The sequence below is a fragment of the Spermophilus citellus genome (genome assembly GCF_964194105.1).
Source record: "Spermophilus citellus genome assembly, chromosome: 17".
NCBI lineage: Eukaryota > Metazoa > Chordata > Mammalia > Rodentia > Sciuridae > Spermophilus > Spermophilus citellus.
Window position 1 is genome coordinate 41,775,976 of NC_138199.1, and position 16,090 is coordinate 41,792,065.

Here is a 16,090-nt window from a genome sequence, read left to right on the forward strand (position 1 = left end):
TTAGGCCTTCCTTCCTTCCTTCCTTCCCTCCCTCCCTCCTTCCTTCCTTCCCTCCCTCCCTCCCTCCCTCCTTCCTTCCTTCTCTCCCTCCCTCCCTCCCTCCTTCCTTCCTTCCTTCCCTCCCTCCCTCCTTCCTTCCTTCCCTCCTTCCCTCCCTCCCTCCCTCCCTCCCTCTCTCTCTCTCTCTCTCTCTCTCTCTCTCTCTCTTTTTCTTTCTTTCTTTTCCTGGTACTGGAGATTGAACCAAGGGCCTAGTGCATGATAGGCCAGCAAACTACATCCCCATCCATTTTTATTTTGTGACAGGGTCTCACTACATTGCCCAGGCGGTCCTGAAACTTGGCAATCCTCCTGCCTCAGCCTCCTGAGTAGCTAGGATTACAGGCAAGTGCTGCCATACCTGGCTATTTTAGCCATTCTAATGGGTGCCTAGTGGCATTTGTTATATTGCTAATATCTTGCTGAGGATTTTTGCATCTATATTTATGAAGGATATTGGTCCATAGTTTTATTGCTCTTCATCTGATTTTACAACCATAGAGTAATGCTGAACACATAAAATGAATCTCCTTTTTCCTGGGGGAAAAAAATGTAGAATTGGTTGTGTATATTATTATTATTCTTAAATATTTTTAAGTTATAGATGGACACAATAACTTTATTTTATTTATTTTTATGTGGTGCTGAGGATTGAACTCAGTGCCTCACATGTGCTAGGCAAGTGCTATACCACTGAGCTATAACCCCAGCCCAAGATTTTATTCTTTAATTGGTAAAATTTACCAGTGTGATCATCTGAAAGGAGCTTTCTTTTTCTTAGATGTGGTTTTTTTTTTAGCGGGTGGCGGGTAGTGCCACGGATTGAACTCAGGGGCACTCAACCACTGTGCCACATCCCCAGCCCTATTTTGTATTTTATTTGGAGACAGGGTCTCACTGAGTTGCTTAGCGCCTCGCTTTTGCTGAGGCTGGCTTTGAACTCGAAGTCCTCTTGTCTCAGCCTCCTGATCCCTGGGATTACAGGTGTGTACCCTGCAGTTGTGGGGATTTTAGTATTTGTCTAAGCTTCTTGGATCTATGGTTTCATGTGTGTCATTAATTATGCGTATGTCACACTGATGTTTGTACAGCTCCTGTGTACTTGTTCTGTTCTGGGTTTATTTTGTTCTGGTGTTTCCTTCACTCTTAATGTGTTGTATGTCAGTGAGGGTACTTTTTGTTGACTTACTTCAGGTTTACTAGTTCTCCTCTCATCACCACAGAATTTACTGATGAGCCAATCAGATGTACTCATCATTACAGTTATGGTGGAGTTTTTGTTTTTAACATTTCTATTTAATTATAATTTCCATCTCTTTGCTGACATCACACACATAATCTTACATGTTGGCCACTGCCCTCCTTAACATTAATCAAATTTAATTAAAATTCTTGCTCGAGCTAGGGGTATAGCTCAGAACTGGAGCATTGCCTAGCATGTGCAAGGCCCTGGGTTTGCTTCCTAGCACTGGCCTTAAAAACAAAAACAAACTCAGTTCCAAAATGCCTGTTATATTTGTCTGGTTTCTAATGATTGCTTCATCTCTTCCAAGTGCAATTTTTCCTTGCCTTTTCACATGCCTCAGTGTATTTTGTTAAAAGCAATCCATGTTAAACAGAAGATTAGATGCTTTGTGGATATTTATGACTGAAAGTGAGCAGGCCTTTTCTGCTGCTTAGACCTTCATTGCAGAGATTATCTAGTTAGGAGTTTGGCTCAAGGCTTGCTGTTGCTATGATTGACCCTAGTGATTATTTCAGGTTCCTATTGCAATATCTGGTTTTGCTGATGGGGGTTGAATTGGCAGGGCAGTCTCTCCCCTAAGCATATAACTTCTATTTGTACCCTTACAGAGGGTCTGTTTTTGTTGGGGGCTATAAGGTTCAAGTCTAGCACTTTGCATATGTTAAGCACATGCTTTACTACTGAGCTAAACCTCTAGCTCCTTTATGCTTTTGGTGATCTCTCATCCTTCTACCAGAAATATTGTGCTGTTATTTGAAGACTGACTGGGGCTGACATTCTCAGATTAAGCTGCAGTTTTAGACACTAGGTTTGGACCGACAGGGCCTTTTCAGTTTACTTGCCCCTTCCCAGCTAGTTGTAGGCCCAATGACATTCCTGTCCCTACCCTGTTGCCTTCCCTCACCTCCAGGAACTAGCCACCAGTGCCCTAAGTAAAGCAGTCTTTCCTCCTCCAAAAGAAGAGCACTTCTGTTTCATAGAGGAGATAGTGGGACAGATCTGAACCTTTCCACAAGGTTGTTGTATACCTCTTTTGGGTCTGCACCACAGTTAACTCTTATTAGGGCTCTTTCCAGTCTTTTTTCTGTGAACACTTAGTAGAGTTTGTGAAGAAAAAGCCTGAAGAGAATGCTTTTTCTCTAGGCCCCCAGGACTCCACTCTCTTTCCAGCCCATACTCTGCCTTTACCAGTTGTCACGTTAGCTGTTTTTTCCAGAGTCTGCTCATAGCTACCCTAGGGAAACTAGTGCTCCACTGCCCCTGTAAGAGCCTGTCAACTTTAGGCCAGTTGGTTATTCTTCAACCTCAATTTTCCAATGTTCAAAGAGTCATAATTTGCAGTTAATCTGGCTGTTTTTCATTGTAGGAATGGAAGCAGTGTTGTTCCTTCTAGCTCTACATCAGAGCAGAAGCTGAAAGTAGGTATTTTAAAAAAAAAAAAAAAAGGTGAAGTACATGTTGAAGTAAAGACATTTTAATTTTAAAACTGTAATTCGAAAACAGGCCATTTTTATCCAAATTCTTTTTAAATTTAAATTAAAGAGGTGATTTGTTAAAAGTTTAGAAAATAGGGTGCCGAGCATAGTAGTGCACATCTATAATACCAGGGGCATGGGAGGCTGAGGCAGGATTGCAAGTTCAATGCCAGCCTTAGGGTCTCGCTAATAAAACATAAAAAGGGCTGGGGATGTGGCGTGGTCAGGTATCCCTGGATACCAAAAATAAAAAAGGAAAAAAGTATGTTTGGAAAATAGAAAACTCCAAGAGCATATACTTTTAGTCCGGATTTATAGAAGTTTTAAAACTCTAATCGGGAGGCCTAAGAGAACATGGTAACATCAGCCATCTATAGTTTGAGACACATATTATGGACTGAGCTGTTTCTTAGAACAGATCAGACACATTTATAGTGACTGCTCCTTCTGTTCCTGCTCTGCCCAGCTAGAGTGCTGGCCCAAGTCCTGCAGCACTGGTAATGTCTCCTAATGTCCTTTTGAAAGGGCTGCTCCCTGGGCTTGTCTCTCACTGTTTTATTCTTCTTGATTAGTCTATTACAACTCTGCTTGGCTTAGTTGCTCAGCCCTTATGCTCTAGCAAATGTCATCCCGAGTAAAGACTGGCAGGGACTTTTTCATCTGTCCATCTACTCATTTGGAAAATTGTTTCTCTAAATGTGAATCATTCTGGACATTTTTCGCATCCGTTTCCCTGGTTCTAAATCAGGATCAGAAGAATTAGAACCTATGAGGGGCCCTGCTTGCACCATGAGGGTAGGGGCACATCTTACCTGGAGGTTCCATGACTGGAGCTGAATCCTTCAGCTTGGCATGAGAGGCTAGCCAAACCAAGCTGCTCAGTGAAAAGCACTTTTTTTTTTTTTTTGAGTCTTGGGAAAGAAACCCATTTTTTTGAAGTACAGTTCAGTTTAGTAAAAACTAAGATAATAGATGGCGTGGGGCTGGGAGTGTAGTGGTATAGAGTGTACTTAGCGTGCAAAAAAAGGCCCTGGTTTTAATCCCCAACACCAAAAAAACCAAAAAACTATCCAGAATTTTTTTTTCATTTAACCTTTATTTTGTTTTTATGAGGTGTTGAAGATATAACCCAGGACCTCACCTGTGCTAAGCAAGCATTTTACCACTGAGCTACAAACCCAGCTCCCCATTTTTTTTTTTTTTTTTAACGGTGCTATGGCATGCTAAGCATCTTCTCTCCTTCTGAGCTGTGATTCTTTCCACTAAGTTCAAATGATTTTATTATGTCTTATATCTGGCAGTGTGTTGTTTCAAAGAGAGATTTCAAACAAACCCCTTCAAGTATCCTTTCAAAAATTTTTTTTTCTGTACATGAAGTCATGCTAAGGACTGAGTTAATTTAGGAAATTAAGTGTTCTCACCATTAAGGCTTTCAAATTTCACAATGTGTTAACTAGGTTTAGGGGGGTTAGTTCCAAGATGCAGTTGAACCCCCACATTTGTCCTGTTATTACAGAAAACCTCCATAAAGACATTGAACCGAATAACTCATTAGATTCTTTTGCTTCACTTTGCCCATGCCCATTTAGTTTCAAAAGGAAAATTTGAGTGTTTGGCTGTAGTGGTTGGGTGAACATACACTGACATTGAAACTACACCACACAAGGATAACACGCAAATTTGTTCCCCATTCCGAAAAAGAATGAATTCTTTTGGAAGTTTTGAGTCACTAACTCCACTGTTAATGTCCCTAATTAAGGCTTTCCCCCAAACCCCAATTTGTGTAATTTAAGTATTAAATAATTTAAATAATTTAGCTTTCTTTTAAAGAAAAAAAAGACAAATGACTTAGTGATTTTAAATTGCTGGGTTTTATTAAGATATTGGCAAAATTTCAAACATATTCTTTACCTGAATGAACAGTTTGAATAAATAAAATATGAAGGATCACTCATGATTACAACTGAACTCAAAAGTGATCTGTACAGCAGGTTTGTAAATTGATAAATTTACTTGATAAGAAATATTCACTTCACTCCATAAAGAATTCTTTGACATGAACAAGAGAAAGCCTGTCTCTCACCAAAGAGCACCTAGAGAGTTAACAATGATGTATCTGGATTATTTAATACATCAAAGTTAATTTGAAGTATTTCCTTTTCAATAGTAACTGCTATATCAGTCTGGAGTTCCCTGTCCTATTTCTTTTTTTTTCTAATTAGTAGAATAAATATAGTCTTCAGAATACATAAAATGCTGCTGGAGGAAGTAATTATTTTTTCAGTACAGTACCATATGTCTGGAAGATAGCTGTGTTGTAATACTGGCAGTATTTAATCTTTTCACAGGTCATGCTAATTTATGATCCAAAGAAAAATTTGTCCCATGATAAGGTGTGAACTAAATTGTGGTATCTCCCCTTCTATGGCTTGAAAATGCTCATTGAGTGAACAAATTTTTAAAAATTAAAATAATTGAGGGCTGGGGATGTAGCTCAGTTGGCAGAGTGCTTGCCTCTCATGTACAAGGCCCTGGGTTCAATCCCCAGCACCACACAAAAAATTATTGAGATCATTTTCTCACAAATTCTCGGCAAGTACTTGGGGAAAGAAGTACTTGACCACAGCAGTCTTATCTGAAAATGGGTCATTTTCATCTGCCCATTGGATGTTGTACTTCTTACTGGCACAGTGTTCCAACAATGGAGTGTGGTTGTCATGAAAATGCAGTATTGATGCTATACCACTATAAATGTGGTCAGAATTAGACTCAGTGTTGACATTGACATGATTGACATTGTCCTTGGTTAAGGTGTTAACTTTCAAGGAGCCTCCGACTTAAAATTAAATGTAATAGGAACTCTAGTCGCTGTATTTCAAGGACAATGGATGGCACTTCTAGGTAAAGAAAAGGTATATACATGTGTTTCTACCTGACCCCTGTAGTACAGACCTAAATGGGATTAATAGCCCCAAGTATTTGGTGCTGTAATGTTGCCTAACCTCAGATATCCCTCAAAAGTACACATCTAGAAAGTGAAAAAGGAAACCTTTAAATTAGGGACTGACGCCCCTTGAAACTCACAGTGAATGTACAAGGAGTTTATAATAACTTCAGATGGTGACTTGAAGTCTGTTTCCCTAACCAGTACTACACTTTTCTTGTTTATATTTGTTTTGTTTTTACTATTTCCTATTCTAACAAAACTTGTTTAGCAGGCAAACAAATTGATGCAGATCATGGTAAGTTGAAAAAGGGATACTGCCACTCTTTATGGATTGAGTGTAGAACGTTCACCACCACTAAATTACACGATGAGTAAAGGTACAAAACACATAATTCAGACTATACCTCAGCATTAACTGTTATAGTATATTATACTTTTATATCTATTATTTTTACAATCACCAGATACACCATCATTAAATACAAGTTACAGAAATGTGTAGATACCATTAGTTAGAGGGTTACTTATTGCTTACGTTAGCAAGCAGCAAATAAGGGCACAGGATTTGAACTGAAGGGAGCTACTTTCTATCACCAGTGGCATTAATATTAACACTGCATTTCACAAAGCACTGCTTTTTATCTACTGTATGGAACCAAGAGCAGCATATATCAGACCAATAACCACTACTTTAATAATATGTGTTATAGAATTTTAAAGGACTTACCTTACAAATGGTACCTAACTACCCTATGATTACGTGTATTGTGAACAAATGAATAGTTGCTAATTTTTACAATATTGGTTTATTGACCACACTAGAACTACTTTTCTGTTTTCTAGAGAGAGCTAATGATATGAGAAATGGAGTTAACACTGCTATATAGTCAGACCTACAAAACCCAGACCTTTAAAAATGTGTCTGTTTGTCCCAGTTCCATCCAACCATCTTTTTCCTCACTAAAAAAGCTTATTTATCATTGTAACTTCTTCCCTTTTGCCAAATCTGACCAAAAGAGACAACTATAGAAAGTTCTTTTAAAAAAAGGCATTTTGGACTATAATGTAAACCAATATTCTGCTGCCTGTGTTTTGTTTCCTTAGATAATCTGATTTGAAACTGAGACTGCATCTGAAGGGTTGTCAACATGATCTAGGCTTCAGAAAATGATATAAGTGAGGTACATGTATGGGGCAAAGCATCAGAATGATGAAAATTTGTAATATATATAGCTGGAGACGTTACTTATTCTCTCCTTTTCAACCATGTGTCACAAGACTGAGGAAAGAATAAATTACTTCAAAGTCAAGAGAAAACAAATAATGAAAATCTCTACTTAACATCCAAATTTTAAAAAATAAAGTCTGTAGATTAACAATCTGATTGTTGCTAAAGTGTTTTTTTTTTTTTAATTACTTGATATAGCTATACTGGCCCCTGTAATATGCTACAGTCATCTGTGTCTTCTCATCTATGTTATGGAATTTTAGTCCTACTCCCTGGGTCTAGGGAACATAAACCAATTGTATCAGCATGTAAAAATATGATTAGATGGTGGACAGTTAGTACATCCGGCTTGCATGAGCGATCAGTCAGTATAGCAGGGCTACTCCTTTCTGTGGGCATGGCTGGTCCCTAGTCAACTAGGGAAGGGCAACTGGGGGACTCCATGGTTCTGAGAGAATAAGAGGGTGCTGTCTTTTACTGGCTTAAAACTGCAGAAATAGCAAAATTGTCAAATAGAAATAAATATTGAAATAAGCACACATCCTGTCCCTGCAGTATGAAGTTGCATGTACCTTGTTTCTATTGGCTCATATCTTCCAATTGTAACTACACAGACCTGGCTCAGTAATCTGCATTTTCCTTTGCATTTGGCATCTGTGTTCACTTTAGGCAGTACTTTCAGCCTCCTGCATACCAATTACTTCATTCCCTTGGGAAAAACAATATTAGAGAAGTTAAAATGGGCATTTTTCATTCTCCAAAGCCACTTTTTATATATTATATTAGTACATATCTTTGCTATGTGTGAACTTCAAAAAAAATGGTATTTAACTTTCTTTTTAAATGGCATTTTGATTCTTGTGTATGTTTGTACCTGACATCATCTCTATTAAACCAGTTTTATTCCTGAGATGAGGTACAGTGAAAACACATTAGCATCATAGATTAAAACCAGCTGACAGTGGTCTCATAAAATGACAAATAAAAATTCCACCAAAAGCACCATAACAGGTTATGAAACTCCCAAGTAACTGCTGCCCTAGGAAATATTTGATTCAAAATGTTTTATGTTACAGAGAAAAAAAAAAGTCAATAAATCTTTGTATACTGCCTCACAAGCCTGAGAATATGACACTTTTACACTAGTTTTCCACTTTCATCATTACCAGTTAAAACCCATATGGCTTTTAGCCTTTCACCTGCCCCCCCCCCCCAAAAAAAAAGGTTGGGGGGATCTTTCTTAGTCCCCAGGATCTTGAGGGATGGTTCCCAATTTAGTTCTTCATTGTTCTCTGTAAGTAGATTAGGCACATCAGACCAGATTTCAACTGAGTTGAGATTCAACACTATATATTTCAATATATCCTGACTGAAATAACTTTCAAGTTTCCACTAGTGACGTGAAGGGGTGCTGGAGAGGGGACGTATGTAGGTGTAGAGACACATCACAGGGACCAGTTGTATAATTTTGCTAGTGAAACCGCCAATACTTTTTTTTAGATTGAAAACACTGTAATTTGAGTTTCCTAGAGATCTATTTACATTTAAGAATTGAGCCATCCATGGATTCATACTGAAGCACATGTGTTTAGAAATGTCTACCTTGTTTCTACTCTGATAGTGTTGTTTTTAATTGAGGGATAGCTAGCTAGCCTACTGTAAAGAAAATGTATTATATTTTATGGCTCCAGAGAAGATCTGCATATGGAATATCATTACCCTTTCTGACCTTTCTCATTGTATTTTCACTATACCCTTTCCAACTATTTTCCCTCCATGGCACATAACTTCTTAACATCCTATTTCTCTTCCCACTTCGAATAAGTGTGGACAAGCTGATGCCCATTTTGTGGGAAGGCTCTCGAGCAGAGAGAAATGAATAAAACTTTGGATTGAACCTGAATCCGTGCCACCTCTTGAAGTAGTAGTGGCGTAAATAATACAATCTAGAAACTCTTTTTCCCAGGTATTTGAACTGTTCATTTTCCAACCCAGAACAGACAAGAGCCAAGCTCTCCATTCTGTGTATCTGCTGCCCTGGAAACTCTCCAGCACCATTCCGTTCAGGCAATGATGATCGAACTGATTTTTCCTTCATTATTAGCTCATTAATAAGATTTGCTTGCTTTGGTGCACCAAGACCAAACATCTCAACTGATGGCAAAATCTGGGCACTGTGAGGTTTGGTTGCTTCTATTTGTGTGAGATCTAGGTAGCCTGGGTCTTCCAGCACGTTGATTTGGGACCCTGGGCTCAGACTAGTTCTATCAGTGAATGAATCCACACGCCCATCATAGCCTAGATCGGCTGGTGCTGAGCACTGGTGCTGAGGCCAAGGGCGTTTGCACTCTCCATGATTCTCCTTATCATCCCCACCATCTTCTTGCCCTCCTTGAAAAGAGTTCTCTGTCCAATCTGATTCCTCACTAACATTTACAGCTTTGTTCATGTCCCTCAGGAATACCACAATAACAGTGATGTTATCACTTGACCCAGCATCACGAGCTGATGCCACTAATTTGTGGGCAACCATACTGCTGTCTCCATTATTCTCTTTCAGGTGGTCAGACACAACTTTCACTGCCTCATCAGGGTTCACAGTATCATAGAAGCCATCACAGGCCAGAATGAGGTAGTCTTCTGTCCCATCCAAAACAGTAGAGGCGGAATCTGCATCCCCACAGATATATGGCTTGTGTTCAGCATCTCCTGTGGGAATTAAAAAGTGGGACCATCAGAAAGCAGACATCTGATCATATTTTTTTTAATAGAAAGAGGACAGGGGAGGTATAAGGAAAGCAAAAGATGGAAAACAATGGCTAAAAAGTGTCTTGAACCCAGGATGCTTTACAACTGAACAATGTCCCCAGCCCTTTTTAATTTTGAGAGAGGGTCTCACTAAATTGCTGAGGCTGGCTTTGAACTTGAGATCCTCCTCCATCAGCCACCCCAGTCACTGGGATTGCAGGTATGTCACCATATGCAGCACCCTCTGAGATTTAATGAAAAGAATTTATCAAATAATTTTAGATAAAAATTTCTGTTAATCAGATTCTGCTTATGGTTTCATCCCAGTTAAAAATTTGCCAGTCATTGAGCTTCATTCCTTATCTAGTTTATACTCTGAATCTTGTGTTCTGGCTATTATTTAGGATTTGCTGAGTATGGCAGCAACTAATATCAAATCTAAGTTTGTTGCTGTACTGAGAAATTCAGTCCTTGTTGACTTAGTAGATCAGTTTTTTACTGATGGTTAGGTTTAATTAAACTGTGACTTGAAAAACAAGTCTACAGTGAAAAAAATAAAACCAAAGTTCTGATCATTCTCTTCATTAAACAATTTTTGTTCTATTCTTATTTATAAATCAATAAATAGCTTCATGTTGTGAGCATAGAGAAAGGTCTGAGTTACAAGGGATTTTGAAATTCAAGTGTGGCTCCCTCAAGCCAGGCCTCACACAGGGAACCTGAATGCATGTCTCCTGGTTCCAAGTCCGCCTGGATTTCTACTTTGTAATGCTGCTTTATTTGACTTCCAGAGAACACACACAAAATATACAACCATTTTTCTCTTCAAATTACCATGTTCTTGCTTTCTTCATATATCTCTGATTACCCCCCTCTATTTTTATTGTTAATCCCCCTACTTCTTAACAACTGTGACACTATGCACCGCCCCCAGTCCCCAAGGCCCTACTGGGCCTTCCTTTCTTGCCTTGCTTAGTTCATTTACTCACAGAATGAATTTTGAGCTAAGCCTTGAAGAATATGTTAGTTATCACTAGGCATTTTTCCCCCCTTGCTTGTGGGAATAGCATAAGCAAAGACACAGGTAAATGTTGGGGAGTAATGTGTACATAGATAAACTAGAGACCTTGGGCCCATGTTTCTATCACCATATTACTGAGATCACCTACATAGTCTTTGGTGCTGGGCATGGTGATGCACGCCTGTAATCCCAGCTACTCAGGAGGCTGAGGTAGGAGGATCTCAAGTTTTAAGGCCAGATTCTATAACTTTAGTTACACCCTCTCTCAAAATAAAAAGGGCTAGGGATGTAGCTCAGTGGTAGAGCCCCTAGGTTCAATCCTCAGTACCACAAAAAAGAAGCCTTTGGAACTTTGAGGTTTAGAGCACTAGCCAGCTCCATTCATTGTTTACGTTTGTTGTTTTTCTATAGTTTAGAGCCTAGCTGGTGTCCTCAACCTCTCAGCGCTAGAAAAAGGAGTGGCACATAACTTAGTGGTTAAGAACACCACCAATGCCTGGCTCCAAATTCTAGCTCTTCCAATTATTACCTATACAACTCATTAATTACTGTCTTTTCCATTGCACTAGAATAAACTTTCTGACTAGGGGAAGATAAAATGAAGATAACTATACTTAAGTGACCTGGCTATGTATTCATTGTTCCTCATATCTGTTATAGGTTCTCTCTTGCTCAAAAAGATTCCTTTCCAACATTTTACATTTTTGTTTAATCCTTAAGTAGGTCCAGAAAGTACAACAAAAACCTCGTGGATGACTCCTGGAACCAATGTAGTCAATATGCTCTACCTGTCCAGTAGTGGCATGGCTGGATATAAGAAAAACAGACAAATTACTTAAAATAAGATCCTAGTCTTTTTATCTTATAAATGCTCAGCTTCACCACTTCTAGACTCCAGTGTGTAACTCCCTCACATCCTACTCCATGTCATGGCTCTTCTCCATTATTTCTTTACAGTATAGTCAAAAACATCTTTCTCAAGCACGGTTTTGATTTTACCAGTTTCACTTTTCTTTTTTTTTTTTTTTTTTTGGTACTGAGGCTGGCCTTGAACTTGAGATCCTCCTGCCTCAGCCTTCCAAGCCACTGGGAATATAGGCATGTACCACTGCGCCCAGCCAGTTTCACTTGTTTACTGTATTGCCTGTTAAGAGCTAATTGAGATTTCCAGTCATTGTTTTCACTGTCCTTCACTAGTACACTTAATTTCTCCACTGCACCTGACTGAATTTCCATGATTTTTTAAAATTCCACCTCTAAAAATAAATGTGATCTGAGTCAAACTGTTCCCCAAAATCTTGTTTTAGTACTACAATTAAAAGACTACTGCAACTGTTAGTTTGGAACAGAACATACAAAGATTTGCACAGAGAAAATGCTGCCAAAATTCTGGATTTTCACCTGCTCTACTGTTGGGTGTCAAATTCATGACATTTCGCCCCCAAATTTGGTAGGAGGGCATGAACATCCATCTCATGGTAGAAATGACAACATCCTTTGTCTTCAAACCTCTCCATCTGCTAGGAAACATACCGTGCCTCTGTCAACTTTGGATCATAAATCTGAAGGGCTCATAGAGAGAAACAATAGAAAAGCTTATCGTTTATTTTCTAAGTAGACGTAAACCCTGCTCCTTAGCACTTTCACTTTTCCCTCCTTATTTAGCCCTTGTTTTATTCTATGAGTTTTCAAAATCTTTCTCAGATTCTTCAATTCCATAAATCCAATAAGCTACTGGATTTTGATAGATGGACTTTTTTTTTCTTTTCATTTTTTGATCCCATGGATTGAACCCAGGGACACTTAGCCACATACCCAGCCCTTTTTAAATCTTGAGATGGCCTCAGTAAGTGGCTGAGGCTGGCTTGGAATTTGCAATTCTCCTGCCTCAGCCTCCTGAGCAAGAGATTCACCTATCTCCACTACCATTTTCTCAGAGTCAGAAGTCTCCTTCTCCTTCCTGTGTGCTGGTGTTGCCTCCCTAGGTTTCTGGCTACTTACTTTCTCATTTTTACTTTCTCCTCTGTTTACTCTTTTTTTTTCCCCCTATGAACAGGCTCAAATCTAAAATGTCTTCATCCTAAAAACAGAAGCAGTGGCAGCATCCCTTCCCAAATCAGTTTCACCCCTCAAGCCACCACACTGTTTCTTATCTCCCCGCTCACTATCAAACTGCCCAAGTAACTAGATCTGTAGTGGCTCCCTTGAAATCTTTGCCTGTTTCCCCTTCCCTGATTGTTTTTTGAACCTGATGATAAGTTTTTCCACCTACCAATCTAAACTTTTTTTTTCAGATATCACCAATTATTTTCAAATATTAAATCCAGATCATTTTTAAACTCACTTCTCACTTGACCTCTACAGTACTTGACACTGCTGACTGCTATCTTGTAGAAATCATCTTTTTCTAGCATCTCTAATATCCTACTTATGTCTCTGTTCACTTCTTGATTGTCTTCACTGAGTTGTTAACAACAGTGCTAACAATCACTGTATGCTAAGAATGTGCCAGGCTGGTTCTAAGTATGGTGCCTGTGCTACATCATTCAATATAAAAATGTCAGGAGCTAGGTATTATTTAATTATTGACATTTTACAAAGGAGCAGATAGATACAGAAATTTTCCAAGATCCACAGGTTGTAAAGTAGCAGTCAAGATACAAACCCAGGAAACCTGACCATGCAATTCTACCTTCAGTAATGAGCCTTATCTTGGGGTCTTCACACAACATATATTTCTTGGACAGTGTCATCCATGCCTATAGTTTAAGCTATTTGTATTTATACAATGACAGTGATTGTTAATATCATCACTTAAAATGGGATGAGTTCCCAAAGCTCTATCTCCAACTTAGAACTCTCAGCTAAACTCCGGATCTGTATTTCTAACTGCATACTAATTCTCATCCGAGTTATCCCCATAGTTACCTATAATATAAAATGTATCCAAACTCATTATCTGTTTATCCCCACCACCAAACTGCTGCTTTTAACAAATGTTCTATCTTTCCAGTCACAAGCAGAATCCTGGAAATTAGCTTTCCTCTTCCCCACAGCCTCCCAGTCTGTCTCCCTCCTCCATATCCTCAGCCTCCTGAGTGACTTCCCTGCTAGGCTCTAATAAAAACCTGATCATGTGGCCCCTCTGCTTATTCTCCTGGTAGAGTCCAGACTACTTAGCCTCGGCTATAAAGCCCTTCACATTTGGCAACAACACTTCTAATCTTTTACCGCTCTCCCGTCTCCTGTGTTTGTTGCTATTCTTAAAACCCATCATGCCCTTTCAAACTCCCAGGTATTTATAGTCCTCTCTGTACCTGGGATTTCCTTTCCTAAACCCTACCCTCCATCCAACTCAAAAGTCACTTCCTCCATGACGTTTACCTTCTTAGATCGTCATTTAGTCAAGGACACTCTTCCCCTACTTTAGTTTCATCTTGTGTTTTATTTTTAGAATTAAGAAAGGGCAGGTATCCTCTCTAGTATATCGGTTCTATAACAAGCACTAAAGATACCCCTCAATCTTCTGACAAAGGCAAAATCAAGAAGCCACCTTTGGTTACAGTTGTCAAAAATAATTCTATATAGGAGTGTATTTTAGAAATGAGAATTTTGGCCTTATTCCAGAGGTCTTATTAACTCCCCCATTATAAGGTAAAAGTAACTCTCAGTTTTTCAGGAGGTATTTGTAGAATCTTTTAGCTCTATTTCTCTTTCAGCCTTCTGCTGCTCATATTTGGGCCACTTCACAGCTTGCCAGCACCTTCCTAAAGAGTGGGAAGAACTCAAATCAGTGGTGAAACTAAATCAATCGTTTCAGATTTTCTTACTGTTATGAAATTTTTGGGTGGTAATAACTAAGTTCAGGGATTAGATGTGAACTCTATCCATATTAACTCTATATCCAATTACTTCATGTCTTAGGGAGGCAGAGACTAAAAATTGCAGTATATATATCATCCATGTAGATGCATCTTGATATATTCTCTTCTAAAAACTGAGAAGTAAAGGTAAACCACAAGCCTAAAATAAAAAACCCAGGGCCCAAAGTAAGACAAAGATGGAAACAGCTTTTTTTTTTTTTTTTTTTTTTTTTTTGGTGCTGGGGATTGAACCCAGGGCCTTGTGCATGCAAAGCAAGCACTCTTCAAACTGAGCTATATCCCCAGCCCCCAGCTTAGTTCTTTGAACTTACACTTGTACATTTTGCCCAATCAGCTGTTTAATTTGTTTTAGACAGTTCCATTTACTTCTACCCTTTTTTAAACAATTTAAGTCCTAGGATTTAGATTCTTTAAAACCTCAGTGTTATCTGAAAAATTACTATATTCCATGTTTGGAAAATGGTTTTCACATAAAAAGTACAATGTTTTCCCCATGAATTCTGTTATTTATGTGATTTTTAAATTAACTGAAAAAAATGTAAAGGTATAAACAAAATAAATATGGGTGGGCTGGGATGTGGCTCAAGCGGTAGTGCACTCGTCTGACATGCACAGGGCACTGAGTTCGATCCTCGGCACCACATAAAAAAAATAAAATAAAGATGTGTCCACCAAAAACTAAAAAATAAATATTAAAAAATTCTCTCTTAAAATAAACAAATAAATAAATAAATGTAAAGCTTTCCATTCTCTGGAAAATACTGGTTAAATATGACCAAAATGGAATGAAATGAGGATCATTGTGATTTTAGGCAGATTTGTACACTAACAATTAAAGGCTTCTATTTAAAGGAAAAAGCAATAAACAGATAGAACCTAGGGGTTTTTTGTTGTTTTGTTTGTGTTTTTGTTTGCACTGGGGATTGAACCCAGAGGCACTATACCACTGAGCTATATCCCCAGCCCATTTTTATTTTTGAGATAGGGTCTCACTAAGTAGCTTAGGCTGGCCTTGTGATTTTTCTGCCTCAGCCTCTAGAGTTTCTGGGATTATAAGTGTGCACCACCACACCTGGCTGAATTCATGCTTTGAATTTCTTGATATGGTCCCCATTTTATAATGGGATTTAAGTTTACAATCAGGTTTAACTGAATCAAATAATTAAAAAGCAACTGGCAATTATTATTTTACACATATAAACACTGATAATATAAATTATTATCTCCAGTTTCCTCAGATCAGAGATAATATAAGACAGTAAGCTAGAAGAGGAGAAACAAAATTAATTTTTTTTTTCCTACCTATAGCTCTGGAGACTGACAGACTTCCATTCACCCTCCAGGCACCAAACCAGACTACACAACCTCCAAGGGCCTCAATTCGCTGTTTTTCATCCTAAAGAGCAAAGCAATAAAAAAAAGCTTACTGGATATTCAGGATTGATTCATCTACTTTAATAGTTAACAGTTTAAATACTCATCAGCTTCCTGAAAAGCTTCTC

The 16,090-nt window shown here is 38.5% G+C and overlaps 2 protein-coding genes across 8 annotated transcripts in view; one reads left to right on the forward strand and one right to left on the reverse strand.

The window, feature by feature from the left end:
- Window positions 1-16,090, forward strand: part of TRIM37 (tripartite motif containing 37) — a 246,306-nt gene that overhangs the window by 121,607 nt on the left and 108,609 nt on the right. Inside the window, exons 25-26 of one of the 7 annotated variants that reach the window (XM_081270429.1) lie at window positions 2,652-2,703; window positions 6,812-7,581. The exons of 3 other annotated variants lie outside the window; for them this stretch is intronic. In XM_081270429.1, the coding sequence (XP_081126555.1) occupies window positions 2,652-2,703; window positions 6,812-6,820 (61 nt within the window). In that variant the 3' untranslated portion in view covers window positions 6,821-7,581. Of the gene's footprint in view, window positions 1-2,651; window positions 2,704-6,811; window positions 7,583-16,090 lie in introns of those variants that run through there. 3 more of the 7 variants (XM_081270428.1, XM_081270435.1, XM_081270432.1) reach the window with 3 other exon arrangements.
- The window catches only part of PPM1E (protein phosphatase, Mg2+/Mn2+ dependent 1E), a 128,565-nt gene continuing 121,037 nt past the window's right edge, over window positions 8,563-16,090 (reverse strand). The window contains exons 6-7 of the mRNA XM_081270438.1: window positions 15,891-15,984; window positions 8,563-9,644 (exon numbers count right to left, since the gene is read on the reverse strand). Coding sequence (XP_081126564.1) covers window positions 8,608-9,644; window positions 15,891-15,984 — 1,131 coding nt within the window. The 3' untranslated portion in view covers window positions 8,563-8,607. The remainder of the gene's footprint in view (window positions 9,645-15,890; window positions 15,985-16,090) is intronic.